The sequence below is a fragment of the Prionailurus bengalensis genome, chromosome C1, assembly GCF_016509475.1.
Source record: "Prionailurus bengalensis isolate Pbe53 chromosome C1, Fcat_Pben_1.1_paternal_pri, whole genome shotgun sequence".
Lineage (NCBI taxonomy): Eukaryota > Metazoa > Chordata > Mammalia > Carnivora > Felidae > Prionailurus > Prionailurus bengalensis.
Genome location: NC_057345.1, coordinates 143736389 through 143758351, shown reverse-complemented (window position 1 = coordinate 143758351; position 21963 = coordinate 143736389). Strand labels below are relative to the sequence as shown.

The 21963-nt window shown below is 39.7% G+C and overlaps 1 protein-coding gene across 12 annotated transcripts in view; it reads right to left on the bottom strand.

The window, feature by feature from the left end:
* The window catches only part of FMNL2 (formin like 2), a 311215-nt gene that overhangs the window by 73333 nt on the left and 215919 nt on the right, over positions 1–21963 (bottom strand). For 11 of the 12 annotated variants that reach the window (XR_006296829.1, XM_043576720.1, XM_043576725.1 and 8 more), the window contains exons 5-6: positions 17191–17274; positions 14020–14172 (exon numbers count right to left, since the gene is read on the bottom strand). Coding sequence is in view for 11 of the 12 variants with exons in the window: in XM_043576720.1 (XP_043432655.1) it covers positions 14020–14172; positions 17191–17274 (237 nt within the window). In the remaining variant the exon portion in view is untranslated. Of the gene's footprint in view, positions 1–11470; positions 11883–14019; positions 14173–17190; positions 17275–21963 lie in introns of those variants that run through there. The other variant, XM_043576729.1, reaches the window with a different exon arrangement.

Below are 21963 nucleotides of genomic sequence, written 5' to 3'. Positions count from 1 at the left end.
GCAATAATCAGTTACCAATTAAAAACTCAGGCAGCTTGAAACTAGTCACCACAACCAAACATTGTATGCACAGGTGCTGGTGCATAATCACGTTGACACACGTCAATAAGATTCCATATACCACAGTTGAAAGAACAGCAGATAAGGGAGCCTGCATCCGGTTCATGCCGCGGGCCTTCGGGCTAAGCCATGTTCACCTTACACAAGCACTGATCACATCTTAGTTTAGCTCTTTGAAAAAACTTTCCACAAAGACCTGAGCTTTACAAGGATTAAATGGGTGAGTCAGCAGGAGATGTAGGTGTTTCTGTGGTAATCTAATAGACTTGGTACATGTACCATTATAGAATTCTACACAGTGAAACCAATTACTACAATATTTCCTTCCTCAAGTTATTACGAAACTTCATATAAAACAGACTCAACAGAGCCAACTGAAGACTATCCCTCTGGTTCACTGTGGTTATATTTAAAAGGCCCCAGTGAGAGGCACCACTAGTTTTCTCCTGGTTTCCTCCTATGAGCCTTACTCCTGTCTCTAATGATCCCAAATTCTGTCAAGAACGAATGGTATAAGTTCCCTTAACAGAGGCTTAAAATCGGCATCTTCCCTAGTTCTCAAATCTCACAGTAAATACATCAGAGCTTAATCTAGGACAAGGAGGAAGAGGCTTGGAAGGAAGTTCATTTCCATTCTTCCCCCCTGCTGGCTGCCAGGCTGATGGTTTTCCCTGTGATTATGGAGCTCCTGGTTTTCAAGGCTACTGTGGAACTGGTGAGGGGGCCGGGGGGCTTGGTCAGGGTAAGTGAAATGCCACAAAGCCAGCTGTTCCTACCAAGATTGAGTCATTTTTCCTAAATACATGCTCCCCAGATTGCTGCAGGACTAGCTAATTCCTGGAATTCTGGGGGAAAAAAAATGGTTTCTGGCATATTTAGGCAGTTTCCTCATTGTTTTTATGGATGACTGCATTGAAAGAGTCCTGACTCCCTCATTTTCACTGACATCCATATCAGACATTTAGAGATCATTTTCTGCCCAATGAAGTCATTCTGACTATGTGTCACTATTCCTTCAAGTTAATGGGAGCAGGTCTAATGAGGTCCTAAAACAATCAGGTCTCTCTGGTGACTCTGGACAGCTTCCCGGAGACGTAAGGGTTGGAGAGAACTCCTTCAGATTCCAGAGGAAAAAACAAGGGAATAAACTATTTAATGGAGGTACTGTGAACCAATGCCTGCACCACTGGAGTGCAGTACCTAAATGTAGGCTGTCCTGAGAACCTTTCTTCCCCACTTCAGGCAAGCAGTGCTCTGGGGCTCTGGATGCCTGGATACAAAAGATGATTTCCCAGAGGCAGAAAACAGCTTCCCGTCCAATTTTTGGAGTTCCTACCATTTATAGAACAAAGAAAATGGGAGATGAATATTTAGACATTTTTTTTCGAGGTCTCAAGAATTTTAAGGAAATCCTGTCTTCTGAGAAGTCATTTTGACCAAAACCTTGTAGCAAACTAACACCACCAAATTTCTCAGACCCTTTTCATCAGCTTTGAGAACTGTCTGCTATTTGTCAAGCACTGAACTCAAACCTAAATGTTACCCTAGCATTTGAAGAAGACACACTGTCTTGGAAAAACTGCCAACTGGAATTCACTAAATTCTGTGAATATGGACAGAAACAGATTACAAAACCAACTTAAGACCAAAACCCAAGAGAACTGACTCTAACCATTTATATTAATTATATGCACCAGTAGTTATATATATGTATACAAAATAAGAAGGTACAAGTCAAAGCCAGTATGAGTAATAAGCATTAAAAAACCAAGCAATTTCTAGATATGTTTTAAGAAACCTATACAAAACATTTCCTGTTTAATACTACGGTGACAACTGCCATCTGAACCACCTACTTCATGCGTAGCAATGAATGTGCTGAGAGGCAGGTGGTGAGCATGTCAACCTGCAGAGCAGTGACAACAGGTCCCATGGGGAAAGAGGGTATTTGGTTCATTCTATTTATTTTTAAGAAACAGATTTTTTTTTTTAAGTTTGTATTTGAGAGACAGTGTGCATGCACAAGTAGGGTAGGGGCAAAAAGACAGAATCCCAAGCAGGCTCCACATGGTCAACACAGAGCCCCGTGTGAGGCTCAAATTTGTGAACCACGAGATCATGACCTGAGCCAAAACCAAGAGTTGGACACTTAACCTACTGAACCACCCAGGCAAGCCTCTGTGGGGCACGTGACTCTTGATCTCAAGGTCTTGAGGTCCAGCCCCACCAACTGAGCCATGCAGGTACCCCAAGAAAGTATTTACTTCAAAAGCTCTTCAGAATGACTGATGAGTGAGCTCCAATCCATTGACTGATACTGTTAAGAAATGACCAGGCAAGTAAAACCTGAATTTTTGACTCCAAAAAAAGAATGACAAGGCCAGAAAAGAAAACCTAGCAAAGTAAGGATCTTGGAATCTGCGTGGCTACAAGTTAGACACACAGGAATTTTTCTTGCCAGACACATGTTAGTAGCCTGAATTACATGTTAATGCTTCTTAGACCTCTGGTTGGAGTCATGTTTTGCCACCCTTAAACGACAACTCATTGTAAGAGTTTAAAAAGGAAGCTGTATTAAGTGTGAACTAGTGTCTCATGTTTAAGAATCTAACAAACAAGTTGGACTACATCAAACTAAAAACCTTCTGCACAGAAAGGAAACAGAGTTAAAAGGTAACCTACAAAATGGAAGAAAATAGTTACAAACCATTAATGCCTAAAACATACAAAGAACTCCACTACTCAATAGCAATAAACAAAAACAAAAAAACCCAAAAAACCAATAACCCGATTAAAGAATGGGCAAAGGACTTGAATAGACATTTCTCCAAAGAAGACATACACATGACTGACAGTATCTAAAAAGATCCTCAACATCACCAGTCATCAGGAAAATACAAATCAAAACTACAATGAGATCTCAGCTAACCTCTGTCAGGATAGCTACTATCAAAAAACAAAACAAAACAAAAACAAAAACAAAAACAAAAACAAAAAAAAAACCAAGAGATAACATGTGCTGGCAGTGATGTGGAGAAATTAAAGTCCTTACTCACTGTTTGTGGGAATATAAATTATACAGACACCAAGAAGAACAGTATGGAGTTCTCAAAAAGTTAAAAATAGAACTACCATAAGATCCAGCAACCTCACTTCTGGGTATTTATCCAAGAGAATGGAAATCAAAATCTGCAAGAGATATCTGCACACCTGTATTCATTGCAGCATTATTTAGAATAGCCAAGATGTAAAAACAATCTAAATGTCCATCAACAGATGAATACATGAAGAAAAGAAATAGGAATTATGTGACATGATAGAGGTGTTAGCAAATGCTACTGTGGCAACCATATTGCAATATACAAATTTTTCAAATAGTGTTGTACATTTGAAACTTACACATTTTAAAATTTTATCTCAATAAAAAATTATTTCTCTCTTTCTCTCTCTCACACACACACACACACACAATATTAAGCCGTGACACAGAAAGGATGAGGAACTGTTCCAAGTTCAAGGACACTACACAGACACAACTACTAAGCACAATAAATGATCCTTACATTGGATCCTGGACAGGGTTTGGGGAAAAAAAAAAAGTTATGAAAGACAGTAGGGTAATAGATGAAACTAACAGATTGGACTAAGAAACAGTGTCCATATTAAAACATTCTTATTTTGAGAATTGTACCATGGTTATGTAAGAGAATCCTTGTCTTAGGAAATCTACACTAAAATATTTAGGTGTAAAAGGGCACAATTCTGTAACATGCTTTCAAATGGTTAAAGATGTGTATGTTTACAAAACAAGTGTGCAAGGAATAAATGGACAAATGTTAATTCTTGAATCCGTATAAAGAGCATAAGACAGATCACTGTACTATTATTACATTTTTTTAAACTATATCAAAATAAAAGGTAAAGAAGAAATTTAAGATGTAAGCACATACAATGGAATATTATTTAGTCTTTAAAAAAAAAAAAAAGGGAAATCCTGCAATGGGCAACAATATGGATGAACCTTAAGGATATCCTGCTAAGTGAAATAAGCCAGTCCCATTAGGAAAGAGACGCTGTATGAGCCTATTTAAATGAAGTATCTAAGACAGTCATGCTCTTAGAAGCAGAGAACAGAATGGTGGCTGCCCGGGGTTGGGTGGAGGGGTGTACTGGGAATTGTTAATCAATGACAATGAAGTTTCAGTTACACAAGATAAATAAGTTCTAGAGAGCTACTATACATTGTGCCCATAGTTAACAATACTGCATTGTACACTTAAAAATGTTAAGGGGATAAGGTCTCATGTTAAGTGTTCTTAACAAAATAAAAAAAAATAATAAAAGTGGTATGTTAAAAAAAAAAGAGGTGATAAGCTTAAGAATGAAGGACACACAGCATGTCTGATAATTCTGGAAGTACAGGGGAAAGAACACTACTTCTGAACAAAAGCTGGATGTGATCAATGCTAGATATGTTCAGAGATCTATCTGCAAAGCACCAAGTACTCAGTCAAGACAAGCTGCTGCTCACCCAGTGATACCTTGAAGTAAGTCGGATCAGAATTTACTGTTTTAACATATACTTACTTCTAGACATGGAGACATATTCTTGTATGTGGGTTGGTGTACATGTCTGTCCCTCCCTGTGACCTTGTATTATCCACAGACAATATATTACTGTGGAACCTTGAATGAGTGTTTCCTGAACTGACCTAAACCAGACTTTCCCAGAGTCTGGCAAAAAAATGTTTTTCGAAAGTCTGTAGACCTTTCTTGCCAACATGTGTGAAGTCTGTAATATCGAAGTCCTAATGGCAACAGGAAAAAGAAAGGGTATATTCTCTCACAAAAAGTATTTTCACACAGTCTAACTATTCAGATACCAAACTAATATCTACCTATAAATAAAGAACAGTAATTAGAACTTCCTTGGAAGCTAAGGTAAGGTTTCAACCCAATAGGGCTGCAATGCCAACTGGGTATGTCACACGATTTGACCTAATTTTACTAGTCTTTTATGGTTCCAAGGTCTGGGCTTAATATAACTTTACCAAGATTTGGGGTTTTAGGTTTCCTCACTTACTCTTCAGACATGACATCACTTGGGCATATTTCTTCTATCAATTAACCTCATAAAATATATGATGCTGAAAAAAGTGAAACAAGCACTTTCTGACGGTCTCCACAGCCAAAAGAAACAGAGTGCAAACAGCTGAATCCAGATAGTTCAGAGTGGAGGTGAAGAGAGAAGAGGAAACAGAGGGGAGGGCAGAGGGAGTCAGAAATACCCAAATCTCCTAATGGACCTTTAATTACTTTTTGAAATTTTCTGTTTGCCTAGACTTCCTACAGGACCAGCTGACAAGACAGAACCTATGAATCAAAAGATCTCCATACATGCTTTCCGAACAGAGTAAGTGGGCAAACAGCCTGCCAACCCACTATATGAATGGAGAGCCTTATTTGTCTGAATCTTCTAAGCTTTCATTACATTCCCTCTGACAAAGGTATTTGCCATTGAGTTACTAATTAATTCATATATATCCCTACGTGAAAAGTGTTCAAGGAAACCATCTATCTCCTGTGACCTTTAAATAGAAATATTTCTATGTTTGTTCCAAATCACCCCTGCTTTTCAAAAACCTTCAATAGATCATTGCCAATGAGCTAAAATGATAATTCCATACCCTGGCCTTCAAAATATTACATAAACTGCTTCTAAACTGCTTCCAGCCAGACTCATCTATTCATTGTTTCCTAAACAAACCATGTGGTCTTACCACTGAACCACTGCCCATACCACTCTCCCTCCTTCTCCCCTTTCAGAGTCCCTCCTCCAAGTCTTACTCACTGCTCTTTCACATCCAGACCACATCATGAATCTTTCCTAGGTTTTACTGTTCTCTCTGGCCTCCATACACTGGTGTTGGTTATACTCATATGACACTTAACATAGGTCAGTGTGCAGGAGCACACACATACACATGTTTCTCAATCAAATCATAAAGACATCTGACACAGAAGTCAGAAGACTGATTATAAACCCTGGCTCTGTCACTTACTAGGTATGGATAACTTCTCTGAGTCCCAGCTTCCTCATCTGTAAAATCAGGCTAATAGTCCTTGAATACCCACCCCCCAAAATTCATGAAGATTTAATGATGTAAGCATGAAAATGTCCTTTAGTAACCATGAATCTTATACAAATAGTTTATGTATCTTTCTGTATCCTCAGCACTTTGGCAAAGCACCATTCACCTGTTAAGTATGTGGTTAAGTCTTGCTGATGAAGGTCCTGGACCACAGCTGTAGGAAGTTCCTGCGTCATCTTCAAATTTTCCCCTCAACCCTATATGGTTAACATGGACTGTCTGCTCACTATGGAGCCAAGTTCTTTACTATCATAACATGTGAGGGAGGTCCCAGACCCTATCATATGTAACAGAGTACCTGTGAGACAGATCCCCAACAATGCATTGGTCAGATGACTTCCAGATCATAACCTCTTTCAATTGGTCTTCCATTGGAGAAAAGACCCAATGAAGAGGTGGAACAAGTGAGATAAATGTTTCTCATAGTGGAAAACACTTGACAAATCTGCTTGTATGGTGCACCACAAGCTATAGAGCTATCATCAATTTCACTAGCAGGGCCATTAATATCAGCTCCTAGCTGAAAAGCTGAAATGTACATTCTTAATCTAAATACGTTTTTGTTTATTTACAACTTCAAATAAACAAAGCAATACAAAAACCTGAAACACAGTAACCCAACACCTTCAGTTGTTTCTCTTACAAATTGTGCTGAAAAGTAAAATTGGAAGTCTGTGGTTGCAGATTATTTTTATAAAGTCTGAAAATTTAGAAAGTATTTTATAGATAGTTATATAAATACTGCATTCTGGAACCTTAGATCTTCAGAACAGAAGTCTATCAAGTTAAGGAGTATCTTGAACATTTCTCTTCCCTCAGAAATAACATTCGAGTATTGCCTTTAATGAACATCTCATTTTTTTTCTCCTCCTCCTTTACTCTTTCTTTTTTGCCTTTTTTATCTTACCTTTTTACTTTTATTCTTTACTTTCCTCTCTTTCTCTCCTTCTAAATTCAGTGTTAATGAAAATTTCAAACAGTATCCACTATCTGATGAACAGAGAGAACTCAGGCTTTGAGAACATTTTTTTTAACCTATTTTTATTTGTAATTTTCCCCCCTTTAAGTTGGACTCTATGGAAATAGATTAGATTTTCCAGTATCTTTCCATATGGAAAGTTTTAATACATGCAGTCAAGGAGAACTACTTCTAGAACAAAATACAGATTACAACTCTCAATAATGAAGACTATAAAATACTATAAAAAAATCTGAGTTGATTTTGTGTAACTTGAGGGCAGAAGAGGAAAGAGAAAAGAGAATAACGATCATTTTAGAAATTACATCCCTAATTTATATAAACTAGAAAATGAACAGAACACTGTTCTTCTTGTTCTGAATCAAGGTAAAAACTGCTTTAGCTTCTAATTATACAATTAAGAGATATTTTTTATAAAATCTAATACCATAATGGTTTAAGAGGTTACATGATTTTCTTCCCCCAACAATTAAATTTGAAGGTAAAGCTCTACTATTGAAACAAAAGAACTTGTAAGAGCTTCAAAGCTTCTTCCAGAATACCTCCTACTTTTCACGCAAACTGGTACAGAGTTGGTGTTCCCATATATTTAAATAACATCAGGAATACTGCTGTGGACACAAGTATTTACTGCAACAAAGCCGAATCAACTACATGGGCCATTGGTCCATGCGTGGAAATAGGTCTGCAGGAACTAGGTAACTCCTTGAACAATAAGGTCTTAGCTCAGTGCCTCATCAACAAAAAGTGTTCAAATAACCACATATGAGATCTCTTCCAGATTCCAACTTTGCTGTTTCTACTAATGATTCTATTTCTCTTCTAATCAATCATACACAAAATTTTCTCTTTACCACTTTGACCACCAAGTCAATTCTGGAACATCTTCATACTTGGCATTTGCTCTATGTTCTAAGTTCTCAGGTACCTCCTTTAGAGGTCCAAGCATCAGCCATCTGTTCCTCCAATCAACACCCAGTACATTCACTAGACCCTACGCGCTCAAAAAGTTCAACTACCTCATGTGTTTTCCCATTCTGCTGCCTACCAGATAAAACCCAAACTCCAAAATTCAAGGTTCTTTGTTAGGTGGCATCTGATTCATAGGTATATACTACATGTATTTTACATCAGTTCTAAAACATCGTACAAACAAAAATCTGAAAAAAGCTCACTCATAATCTCGCCTTTGGTGAAAAACAGTCACTATTTTCATTTGATAAACTCTTTTTCAATGCCTTCCCATCTGCACGTAGGCGAAAATGAAATCATATAAATGCAGAACTTTTTGTCTGACTCTTGTCCTTTGTTTAGAAATTACTTTTTCATGTTTCTATGTAACTTGTTTGTAATAGCTAAGCTATACTGATCATTTATGTTGACAGCATACTGATGAGGGTCTCCAGTAGCTCCTCTGGCATCTTTGCATGAAGTAGAAAAAGGCACATTTTCTGAGAAGGATCAGCAAAAGCCCTTCCTGCAGGGTACAACTGACATAAAGACAGGTGGACACCCTGATATAACAGAGACTATTTACTGAGGGAGAAAAAAATCATCCTGTGAATAAATAGGCAGGATATCATGGTTTAAAAGTTGGAGTCATGGGGCGTCTGGGTGGCTCAGTCGGTTAAGCGTCCGACTTCAGCCAGGTCACGATCTCGCAGTCTGTGAGTTCGAGCCCCGCGTCAGGCTCTGGGCTGATGGCTCAGAGCCTGGAGCCTGCTTCCGATTCTGTGTCTCCCTCTCTCTCTGCCCCTCCCCCGTTCATGCTCTGTCTCTCTCTGTCTCAAAAATAAATAAATGTTAAAAAAAAAAAAAATTAAAAAAAAAGTTGGAGTCAGGACAGCTCACTTCACATCCCGCCTCCTATACTCACTGTTTGATCTCAGGAAAGTTGCTTAACCACTAGAGACCTCAGCTTCTTTGCAGGGATAAGAGTCATCACTATCCCATAAAGCCATGGTGAACAGTAAATCACTGAAGGACCTTAGAACAGTGCCTGGCACACGGTAGACACTCAGTATGTTTTTCCCCCCAATAAAAATCCTATCAATGTCATCCATTACCTTTGTGCCTATTGTTAAATATTTTTAAAAATTACTGACATGGAGGGGCGCCTGGGTGGCGCAGTCAGTTAAGCGTCTGACTTCAGCCAGGTCACGATCTCGCGGTCCATGAGTTCGAGCCCCGCGTCAGGCTCTGGGCTGATGGCTCAGAGCCTGGAGCCTGTTTCCGATTCTGTGTCTCCCTCTCTCTCTGCCCCTCCCCCGTTCATGCTCTGTCTCTCTCTGTCCCAAAAATAAATAAACGTTGAAAAAAAAATTTTTTTTTTAAATTACTGACATGGAAAACACTGCCAGGAATGGGGTAACTGTGCTAAAGTGTTTATCAACAACGATCTAAATTTGAACTCTTCGGCTCTTCATGTAAATCCACTAAGGATAATAGATGGTAAATACTCAGTTGATGACTACTCAGGAAATGTCATTCCTTTTGATAATAATCTCAGGAAAAAATGTGAAATTTGTTCTGGGGGATCTTAGGAAGAAATATTTATGGAAGTTAACATCTTAGAGGAAATGTGGATCTTGGTTCCCTTACCACAATGGGAAGGGTCAGTCGGGGTTACCTACAAGGCAGTTGCTAACAAACCCTTTCCAGCTTTGTTTGTCTATGACTCAATGTCTCCATTAAATAGCCCTCTACCTCCATCACAAAGGACAGGTTCTTCCCTCTTTCCCAAACATGCCAGATCTCAGATATACACTTTTGCTCATCTCATGCCTCTTCACTTTACTTCTACCTGAAGCACTCTCCTCACCCTGAAGATCAACTCTGGCCATCACCGAAAGTCCCAGTTAAAATCTGGCCCCTTCTTCCAAGCTCTTAGAATTCTACCCATTTCTTTTAAAACTCAAAACAGAGGGGCCCCTGGGTGGCTAAGTCAGTTAAGTGTCTAACTTTGGCTCAAGTCATGATCTCACAGTTTGTGAGTTTGAGCCCCACATCAGGCTCTGGGCTGACAGCTCAGAGCCTGGAGCCTGCTTCGGATTCTGTTTCTCCCTCTTTCTCTCTTCCCTTTCCCTGCTCATGCTGTCTGTCTCTCTCAAAAATAAACAAACATGGGGGCGCCTGGGTGGCGCAGTCGGTTAAGCGTCCGACTTCAGCCAGGTCACAATCTCGCGGTCCGTGGGTTCGAGCCCCGCGTCAGGCTCTGGGCTGATGGCTCGGAGCCTGGAGCCTGTTTCCGATTCTGTGTCTCCCTCTCTCTCTGCCCCTCCCCCATTCATGCTCTGTCTCTCTCTGTCCCAAAAATAAATAAACGTTGAAAAAAAACAATTAAAAAAAAATAAACAAACATTAAAAAAGTAATCCAAACAGCTATTGACTATGTCACTGCTTATTTAGTCTAATGACACTAAGTAACTGTTCTTAAAAATTAAAAATGACTTTCTCTTACATCTGAATTAATACAACCTTTGTCTTCAAAAATCAAACATGTACTCACATGTGCATATATAGCATCATTTAATTTAGCCAGACCTATGGCCACATTAACAGAAATCTTAACTGAAGGAAAACTAGGCCCTAGGCTTACAATCCCAGGTTTCCACCACATCAATATCAATGTTTTACCACTGGCCAAGTTGACAAATTGATAAGATAAAACCTAACAGTTAATATAACTCAAGGTGAATGTCATATCCTAAAATTTTTAATCTTCCATTTTAAATAGTTAAAAACTGAATACAAAGAGGAGAGTGTCCATCAACATTAAAATTTTGTGTAAAAACAGTGTTTTTCCTTTTTTCTTTCATCAAGCCCCATTTATAAAATGATGTCAATTTCGTGAAATCCCCTTTCTTCTTCCAAGTTGAACCCCTTTTGCCAAGTGATATAGGGTCAGATTTCTATTCAATCAACGTTCTTATCTGGAGATTAAGATGAGGGAACTAAAATCTGCATTTGGATACAGAAGACACTCTTATCAAACAAAGCTACCAGAATAAGCTACAGTACATGAACTCATATCCTTCTACTCTTTTCAAAAAACCTGTAACATTAACACAATATACGTTAAAGGGTCAGATTCTTAAATTGAGGAATCATAATATGCTAACAGAGTGCACCAAAGTTTAATAAGCAGTGGACTTTGTTCCAGCACAGGGTGATGGTAGTAAGCCATGAGGTTATCATATTATAACCTGGGGATAGGTCGAAATACCCTGCCACCATGCGCTACGAGCTCTCATGAGTGTCATGTCCACCCGTGACTTACGAGATTTTCCGGTTTGAAGCCTCATCATCAGTGTGTAAACTGAAGCTGCTCCAGAGGCAACAGGGAGAGGAGCAGCTCTGGTGGCATTTGAACTGAAGATACTCAGGCAGAGAAACCAATCTGGTGGTGGTGTAAGACATGAATGGAACCGGAGGGAGAGGAGACAGGAGGATGAGAGAGGACAAAGCAGAGGACGAGAAGACAATCAGAAATGAGATGGAAGAATGAAAAAGAAGGGCAACAAAAAGAAAGCCAAAAAGTGAAGGAAGTGTGGGGAGCAGAGAAAGAAAGGGGAGAGAAGAAGGAGGAGGAAAAGAAAAAAAATGTAAACAATCTTTGGGTATATGAAAAGCAACATGTACCATATGCCTGTACTTCTGATTGCTGTTTTGTTTTGTTTTTTAAGTCACAGATGCTATCAAATGACCAAATACAGAATTAGAATCCAGGCACAAATCCATGAACCACAAGAGCTGGAGTATCATTGATATACATTGTTCAAAAACAAAAGTCTAAAATAAAAATAAACGTTAAAAAAAAAAAAGTCTACGCTTCAGGTCAATGAGCAGCATAAAAGTTACTGCCACCTTGATTTTCTGGAGTTACTAGAACCCACGAAGGAAGAATCAAAGGAAATTCAAATGTTCCATTCCTCAGTTTAAAACTGTTCAAACACAAGACAGAAGAATGTGATATTGGTTTCTTAATTGGTCATCTTCTAGCGCATCTGCCAACCATCCATGTCATATACTTGCTGACTTTCCCAGAACAGCATTTCCATCATGTCTATCTATACTTTTGGTCCACTTTTTTCCAATTTAAAATGAATTCTAACAGGATCTACCTTGAGCCAACTGTCAAACAATGCCTTCCAGGGTCCAGGACTACCATTCTCCTTATACCTAAAATACTCCCGTATTTTCCTGATTCTTCCACTCTTCTAGAAACAATGTGTTCTCAATGAACAGTCTTTAATAATTCAAAATTAGGCATAATGAATTATTAATCAGAAAAATGAATCCTGTGAAGGTGGTACCTAGCCAATATATGATACATTCCAAGTAGGAAATGATAAAAAAGTGAATTAAAATGTACTTTTGTCAATTAAATTCCTTACACATAATTATATCTACACTAATGGTAAGAATTTCCATTCCTGTACCAAGGTCATTAGGGAATTCCTCAGGCATGACTGGCCTTTCTTCAACTTCCAAATCAGCCTTGTCCACATGTAAAGTTGACGTAGACTAGCAAGTTATATAGCTCTTGGCCTATTGCAAATACCACGAGACGAACTGAAACACTGCTCTTCATTATTATTGAACCATTCAAAACCCATTATTATTTTTGGCATCTTCAAACGTGGAAAATCTGAATGGTTGATTGGAAGCATCTCATTCAAACGTCAAATCCTTCAGCAAAACTGAACTTTATTACTGAGATATTAACTTTCTATGACCAAAACCTAAGTCAAAGGGACAAAAGGTAAATAAAAGGCTACCAGTTACGAAAAGTCTGAAAGCCACATTTTCACTGATTTACAACTTGACACATGGGACCTCACCACCAATGACCCAATATCCATGGGGATCTTAAACATGGACAGGAACAACATCCGCTTGCCAGATCAAGTCTGAAATAAGTGACATAAATTTTTCAAGCTGCAAAGAATAAGCAACATTTGGGAATGAGGCATTTATTAATAAAAAATTTTATTAAACTTCTGCAAAACAGCAACCTTTAAGAACTTGCTCTAGATGTCATCTTCATCTTGACAGACAGGGTTCTGATTTATCCATCCGTGTACCTTAACTCTAACTACAGTGCCTGGCAAATTATAGAAGCTCAAAAATATTTTTCAGTGAATGAATGTGGAAATGAGTGAATAATCAATCGCAGTGACATTCCAGCCGTTAGCAGTAGAGATGATCAGCACCCATCCTTCCTTACATGGTGGTATTTCAACCATGAAAGACTAGAGAACAAATTCTTAGGAGGAAACAGAAGGTTGACAACTGAGCACACCTAACCAAAGAAGCACTGCTTAAAGGCATTTCATTAATAAAAAGGACACTACAGCATTGTGCACCTAGGACTAAGAACACGTCCCACAGAGCACACACCTGAGCTACCAATGGAAGAAGGGAGGGGAGAAGAGTATGAAGAGCCAACAAGGAATTCTTGAGAACCCCAAATCTCAAGAGGTGCTGCCTCTACCCAGAACACACAGCCTAAATCACAAAGTCAGCATCTCCCTGGTTTTGAAAACTTAAGCTGCCGATGGAGTCTACTGCATTCCATCATTTGGCAGAACTTTCTGTGCTGAGTGCAGGTGTGGTGTTCCCAGAAATCTATTTAAAGCTACAGAATATTGTCCCACTGATGCTCCCATAAACTCCTGAAGAAACTTTCCTTTGCATCAACAGAAATCCAAGGGTTGCGTGAGAAGTTACAGCAATCTGTAGCCCAGGATCATCACCAGAAGCCAGGAACTCTGCTGTCCCCGCATATCCTATCACAATGCCTCCCTCCTGATTAAAGGAACTCACCGCAGTGCAGAATGCCTTCCTGAGCGGGATACACTGTTGCCCACCGGGGAGGGCAGGTTGCTTCCTCTGTGTAGATCCTCGATGGACCTACTCCAGGGCTTTGATTTGTCCACCGAGCTCTCCACAGTGCTTTCCACGCTTTCAAAATCAAAACTAAAACAAAAGAGAAATGCCACTGAAGCCTTAAAAGTTCACAGTCACACAAATGCAGGGATGTGCATAACATGCTCCTTCCTAGTATACATTTGCACCTTACAATGGGTAGTCTTTGCAAACAAAGAAAACTGAAAAAGAAACATAAAAGAATTTTCATGGACTCAGTGTTCACTTGCAGAATACAAAATGACAAATACTGGGCAAGGCAAAAAAAATAGTTGAACAACAGCGCAGAAATAAATAGTAATGTGTTATCTGTATTTTACTACAAGGCTTACTAATTTACCAACTGCTAACACTGCTATGGGGGAAGGGGAAGGAAAGATCTTACAGCTGTCTTCATTTTGCTTTAACAAGTCAATATGTAGGCTTAGACTAATTTATTCCTACCCATCAATTTTCACTGAGCATTTTCTCCTAGTGTGTTGGCAAGTGTACTTTTCCAACCATATGTGATACATTACTTGCAAAGTTATGGATTTGCTTTGATTTTGGAATCTCTTCCCAATGTGGTGCTCTTTAAAGTAGGACTGTTGTTTCTCTCTGACATTTTTTGAGGTTATTACTCATGTTAACCATGTTAGAATAAATGGAGAGTTAAGTTGCTCATTTTTGCATAATTTTAGGAACAAAATTTTTAAACAGCCAGGCCTTTGTGTTGTATGCATTTTCTCCTCCCAAAGTTAGTAGCTCTCCTTTCTCAACAAAATACTTCATCAAGTGTTTCTACCCATAGTTCCACCCAGCAACACCTGATCAGAGAATAAACAGAAGGCAGCTATACTTAATATCACATGGAAGATTTGAGAGGCTATTGCAGAAGAGACAGTAACAATACATATCAGAAAAAACCAGTAGGACTTTTGTCAAAAAGTTTGACTTTTTATAAAAGTACGATGGCCAAAATAAAGTTATTCTGTTAGAATTCCGTCAGAATTGTCATCTGCAAACTCGGATGAGCCACTGATGTATCATTAGTGAATGGATCTGGTCATTTTGTCATGCTTTTGGATGCAGGAAGCAGAGCTGAACAGAAAAGAGGTGGGATTGAGTAATCAAATCCTTAAGAACTAAAAATAGAAGTCTACAACTGATACTGGAGAAGGTAAGCTGAGGGGGGCACCCCAAGATCACCCGTGTCACTGTTACTCTTGCAAAGTCACTCTGCAACCCCCAAGTCACTGGTCAGCTGTTCCATAGCTTCCCACTCCTCTCAGCTCACCCTTCCCACCCCCCTTACAGAGCAGAATTAGGAAACACACACCTTAGTTAAGCATCCTATTTAGGGATGGAACATGAACCTGTTGGTTCACATTACCTGGGCTAGGAAACTGTCACAAGCCAAGGAACAGTAAGGAACTTTTCAGCCCATTAGTTTCAAGAAAGAACGTAAGTTATGTATTTATATAAAACTTATCTAAACAAGGCAAAAGCAAACCAAACCTAGCAAGCAGAGAATGTAAAGGCAACGCCAAAAAAATGAGATTAGGAAACCACAGCTCTGAGTTCTGATCTTTTGCTGGGTTTGATCTTATGCCACAACTAGGATCCCCTCGTGGTAGCACCTCCTTTTCCTGCTGGTCCTAAGTGAGGGTACATTTGGGAAAACTGGTTCACAGGCTCTATCGTGATATAGGTAAAGGGTTAGTCACAGCAAACATTTCATACATAGCGTGCCATCCTTTTCCACTGAAATTTCCACTGAAATTTCTTAGCTTTTCCTCGATTCCATAACCATTCCTTCAGATTTTAAACAATGCAGCAGGGTAGTATTATCGTGTTTGTCACAGAATATAAAGTGAAAAAGAGGTTAGCAGTTTCTGACATGATGGACATAGACAAGAAACCCCCTTTGGAAGAATAGGCTATAAAAAGTGGGGTTATACCTCAGAGGACAACTTCTTAAAAAGCTAAGAACTTGTCCATCGGTGTCTCTTACTCTACTTCACATCATACACCAGAATTATCAAACCTGAAACTGATTAAGCTAGTCTCAGTTAATACTGTCATTTCTGCATTGTTAGGTAGGAGTAATTACAGCTTTCTCCTCAAGCATTCTCAAGGAAGTGCTGAGGGTTCTAAGATAACAGCTGGTTCAGTCTTAGGACTTCTTTGGAATGATGCGATATAAAAAAACAAGTTACTGCTTTTAAAGGCAGCATGGAGAGAGGGGAAAACACTATCACCCAAGTCAAAATGTCTTCCAAACAAATTGTAAATACAATTATTAAGTATTACTTCCTCAATCTGTGTGTGTGAGAGAGTCTATCGGTGGATACTGCAATCTTTTTGCTTTTTTTTGACTAAAGGAGGGAATGTGGAGAAGAAAATGTCTCATCCAAATGTACATTTCTCATTCCTGTTGTAAATCCTTCCAGAAGCCTCGCAAATGGGAAAATTTTATGAATTAACAAAAAACAAGGTTAAATACGTTGATTTTTTTTTCCTGCTCTGCCCCAATTTTCTCCTCCCTCACCTTAGGAAGGCGAGGTCAAAGCAACACCAATACCCATCAAGTAAAAAAGCAAAGCCTCTGTTTACTCCTCCCCTCAGTCCCAGTAGATTTGGTATCCCCATCTACAATTATTTTCTCCACATTTGCTAGCATGTACAAATGTATATATTTTTGTTTTGTTTTCTAATAAAAAGAAAGTCAGTCTTCTGTGTCATGTGTTATTCACTCAACAGTGTATCACATACCTCTTTCAGTATCTGCTAGGGTATTCTGCCATATGGACGTAATGTAACTTGAGCACTGAAGAAAGTTACCTCTTTTAAAAATAAGGACTCCTCCAAGGGTGATTTTGATTCCCCCGTTTTACTTCTGCCTTGAAAGCATTTCTAGTAACAATTACGTGATTTGCTTTTAGCTACTTGAGTAGAAACAAACCTCCTTAAACCTTACCACATCTGCTGCTGGGTTTCTCCCCGTCAATGCGGTATGTAATTTTACCACTCTCTTGCATCTTCTGTGACCACATGAAATTCAAAAGCCAAAAGCCAAGTTTTACTTACGTGACCGCGTACTGCGCAAATGATAGATATTCCACTAGAACATCAAGACCCCTGTTTTCTTCATTCAGAAACTCTCTGACCCATCTGTTAAAAATAAAAACAATTATCACAGAGGTTCATCACATGGTCTGCCATGAGAAAGCCCAGTGAACACAGTTACTGTTCCACCAGAAACTTTCACTTCAAGGAAATAACGGAGGCAGACCTAGACTCCATCACGCCAAGTAGGTACTTTTCAATATGGTAACCTTAAAAACCACAGCATTTCAACGTGCAAGAAAAGGGGGCAAAAGGTATACATGTGCCTCCCTTGCATTTTACTGCTTAGGAGACTTGAGGTGACCTGTAGGAAGTGTTCTAAAAAAGGAACCTGCTAAGTGTATTTTTTTCCACCACAACTGACCCACAGCCTGCTTGTTAAAGGAGCCAAGACTACACAGGGAACGCGGCAAGCTAGGAACGTGACGACATAAGCAGTGAAGTTCAGGCATGATTCCAAATCCACATTCAAGTCCTTCTTGGCACACTAGGCCACAGAAAACACTGAACTAGCCAATGAGAAACCAGCATTTAGGGGCTTCTGGAAATTCAATAGGGTTAATGATTTGCTTAATTTTTTCCATGAATGTTAAAACCTCTTAAAAACTTGCAGGCGCCGCATACCATCATCAAAGCCAAGACATGACAGATCATGTTTTTCTTTAATTCATTTTAAATAGTATCACCTTGCATTTAAATGGGGGGTTCGAATGCAGTTCAGTGAGAATTTTTACTGATTTTTATTTGCACTTTGCCATAACTCCTAGAGATGAAGCAGAGTGGTCAAACAGAACCTTCAGGCACTGAGGATAAACACTTGCTACCACGGATTTCCTCCAGGGCATTCATCTTCAAAGAATGCATGATACCTGATTAATAAGCCTTCACTAGGTACTGACAAGTAAGTAAAAAAGTCTGCTACTATCACAGAAATGGGACTTGAGGTACATCACCCACATGCGTTCCAAAACTGGTTTCCTTCCTCCAAAAACACCAAGCAAAAAACAGGCCCACCAGCTCTGGACACGATTGCTACTCTAGAAGCTAGTTTCGAAAGCTGTTATAACAACAGGACCGACAATCATACGGGTATTGTTAAGGATGAAAAATCCCTTAATATCTTCGTCTTGACTGAAGAAAAAAAAAATCTGATGGACTCAGGATGCCTGTTTTTAAATTCTGTTTGGGGCCTTTTTCCTTTATCCTCAAGCTCATTCTTTGTTGTATTCCTCTCATCTCCATGATGCAAACTCAGGTCTGCAGGTAGCCCCCGGAGGCAGCAAGGTAGGAAAAGCAGGCAGCTTATCTCGTATTTTCTCCCAAGTGTCTCTGGCAGGCTATCACAAAATGTATGCACCTAACACAGCCACATATAAGCAAATAATATCAAAAAGATACCTAGAGAGGAAAGTAAAGGAACACCACCCATTGGGTCTCTTAAGAGCTGACAAGGGGCGCCTGGGTGGCTCAGTCAGTTAAGTGTCCAACTTCAGCTCAGGTCACGATCTTGCGGTCCGTGAGTTCGAGCCTCGCGTCGGGCTCTGGGCTGACAGCTCAGAGCCTGGAGCCTGCTTCCGATTCTGTGTCTCCCTCTCTCTCTGCCCCTCCCCCGTTCATGCTCTGTCTCTCTCTGTCTCAAAAATAAATAAACGTTTAAAAAAAAAAAAAAAGAGCTGACAAAAACTCAAAGAGCTGGCCACCTGTCAGGCTTCAAAACCACCACATACAGCGTCTCCTGGCTTCTGCCTCTGGATACTTTCAGTTGATTTATTTTAATTATTCTCCCTTTACAGCTAGATCTCAGGAGGCACTGTACATTTTTAAGTGCAAATAATTAGAAGCCTAGAAATAGTAAATAAATTTTCTTTTTATAAATGGTAGGACACTAAAGCAAGGCTGGCAGTCACTATGGAAATCCGCTGACTAGCTGCTCTGGAAACTCAAGCCTCTTAGCTTCTCCGAGGCCTCTCCAGTGGCCTGGCCTGTGAGCTCTGGCTGGGTGATTGAAACTGGCCCTCAATGGCAGGCATGCAGCAGGAATCCCTGGGGCTGGGCACGGAGGTCTTCATTTTAGAATGAAGAGTCACCATACACTCCAGATGATACAGAGCAATCTCAATTCTACACTTTCTATCTCAGTGGCTTATAAAAACACTCCAGTGTAGGAGCTGAGAACAACAACTATTGTAGTTCCTTCTGGTTGATTTTCTAGACATAGCCTCTAAAGAGTAGAGATGGTCCAGGACACCCTGTGGACCTATCACTGCCTTAACCACCAGCACTTCCAACTCAGGGATTTTAGCCACAAACTAAATGGGAGGCAAATGACTCACAGATAAGAAAATGTTTAAATAAAATAGAGGGAGGGAGGGAGGGAGGGAGGGAGGGAGGGAGGGAGGGAGGGAGGGAAGGGAGGGAGAGAAGGAGGGAGGGGAGGGAGGGAGGGAGGGAGGGAGGGAGGGAGGGAGGGAGGGAGGGAGCCACACACGGCAGGAGCCACAATTCTCTTGACTCAAAGTACTAATATTTCATGCAGGGATTTTCATGCAGGGATAAAGACTATTTAGCTAGCTTCTCTTTCTTGAATCCAATGCTATTATGGATGCCTCCAGCCCCAGTTGCTGATTTTGAGTATAAGTGCCTTAAAAACAATTTTCACAGTGAAAGGCAGGAACAAACTGCACAGTTCCTAACAAGTCGGCTAGAGTGTAACAATTCCTGCCTCTGAGAGGTTTAATTTCATGAGGTTAATCTCTTTTTCTAAACCCTGAGATCTTTCCTGGGTCTTTGATCTGGCCCAGACACCCCTAGGTGATTTAGGGAAGAGTAAGATAAAAATCTACCACAGTGGGGGGACCTGGGTGGCACAGCTGGTTAAGCATCTGACTTGATCTTGGCTCAGGTCATGATCCCACAGTTCATGAGTTCAAGCCCTGCATCAGGTTCTGCGATGATGATGTGGAACCTGCTTGGGATTCTGTCTCTCCTTGTCTCTGCCCCTCCCCCTGCTTGTACGTACACATACACGTTCTCTCTCAAAATAAATAAACTTAATAATAATTTTAAAAAAAAACTTTTTAAATCCACCATGGTTGACCTCCTTATCCTCTTTGCCAAACGATCCAAGGTTAGCCAAGCCATTTCAGCAAAAAGGCTATGCATTTACAGGGGGAAAAAAAACAAAACAGTCTTCACTTTTTCCCCTCTCTTATCAATTCCTAGCCCCTCTACACTTGGGATATACTGTGGAGGAGAGAACAGAGGTGAGAGTGAACTTCTGAGGGGAAACAGTATACAAACAAAATGGGTAAAGATGAAAACTGGGCAAATTTCAAAGCATTATCTTTAACTTAAAGGCATAAAAAAAATGGAAGCCCTACTGTGCAGATTCACATACATGATCCTGCAATGACATATCATAAATTTAGGGTTCCTCTAAAAAATTATTTCCATTTTTCACTTCTGTGCATATTATATAGTTTTTTTTGTTTTGTTTTACATGTTGCCAACATGCACACCGTTTCAAATTGGATGATTATAGGTTCTGGAAACAAGAATTATTTCTGACTCTGATAGCATGCATCACTGAGTACCCCCACAGATTCAGTGTAATTACCATATGTTGTAAATTTGAATTAGGCAAATTCCAAATCAGCTGCTGAGGAGCTGGAAGAGACCATGATAAGGAAAAAGAGCTCTGAAAAAAACTCTTACTCAAGGAAGGAATCTATGTGCAGATGTCAACAGTTACTGTTTTATCATAGACAGGTTCAAGTTGTTTCAGAGTTGCTCGTTTCTCTCTGCTTCCACTCTCCTCACCCCACCCCTGAACCCGGCCAACTTTAGAAACTCATTGTTCTGATCTAGAAAGTGAAGTCTCAAGGGACCTTTTTGGCTCCAAATTTCTAAGATTAAACAAAGCAGACCCAAGATCACAAGATAAGGGACAGTGGTGAATTCCCTTTGCCAGTGTCCTTTTGGAGGTGCTCCTAATACATGGCGGAAACTGCAGTTGAGGAAAAATCATGCAAAAAAATCACAAGCAGCAAGAGAAAAGGTAAGCATCACTCAGATAAACCATCAGCTGCCAAATCTATTCTTCAAGACAGTGTCACAAACTGGTTCTTAGTGCAGCCCACACATCACTAGGGGTCCCTGAGACCCTCTGAGGGGTTTGGGAAGTTAAAACTGGTTTCACAAAAATATTAAGATAGTAATTGCTTGCCACAGTGCTGACACCCACACTGATGGTACAAAATAAATGGTGGAGAAAACTGCGACTGGCAGAAAATATACCTATTTAGTGTTCTTCACCCAGAGCACTTGGGAGAGAAAAAAGTCAGCTTCACTTTAAACTGTCCTTAAGGAAGCAATAAAAAAAAAAAAAAAACTGATTTTATTAAAGCTTGTGCCATGAGTTTGTATCTTTTTAATTTTCTATCTAACAAAATGGAAAGCCCACATAAACCTCTCTCCCCTACTTTCCTCAAGTGCCACGGCTGACTCCAGGAAAAGCACTTGTGCAGTTTTTTGAGACACCAACTGAACAAGTTGCTGTTGGGTTTCTTTGTTGTTCTTTATTTTTTATTTATTTATTTTTTTTACATGAAACATAAAATGACTAACAAATACAGTTATTCTGTCTTGGGTATTTGGCAGACATTTTCTCAAAAGTGAATGAAGTGAGCGTATCGTTTCAAGGAAAACAACTGAGAGGATTTGTTGTCCATTATA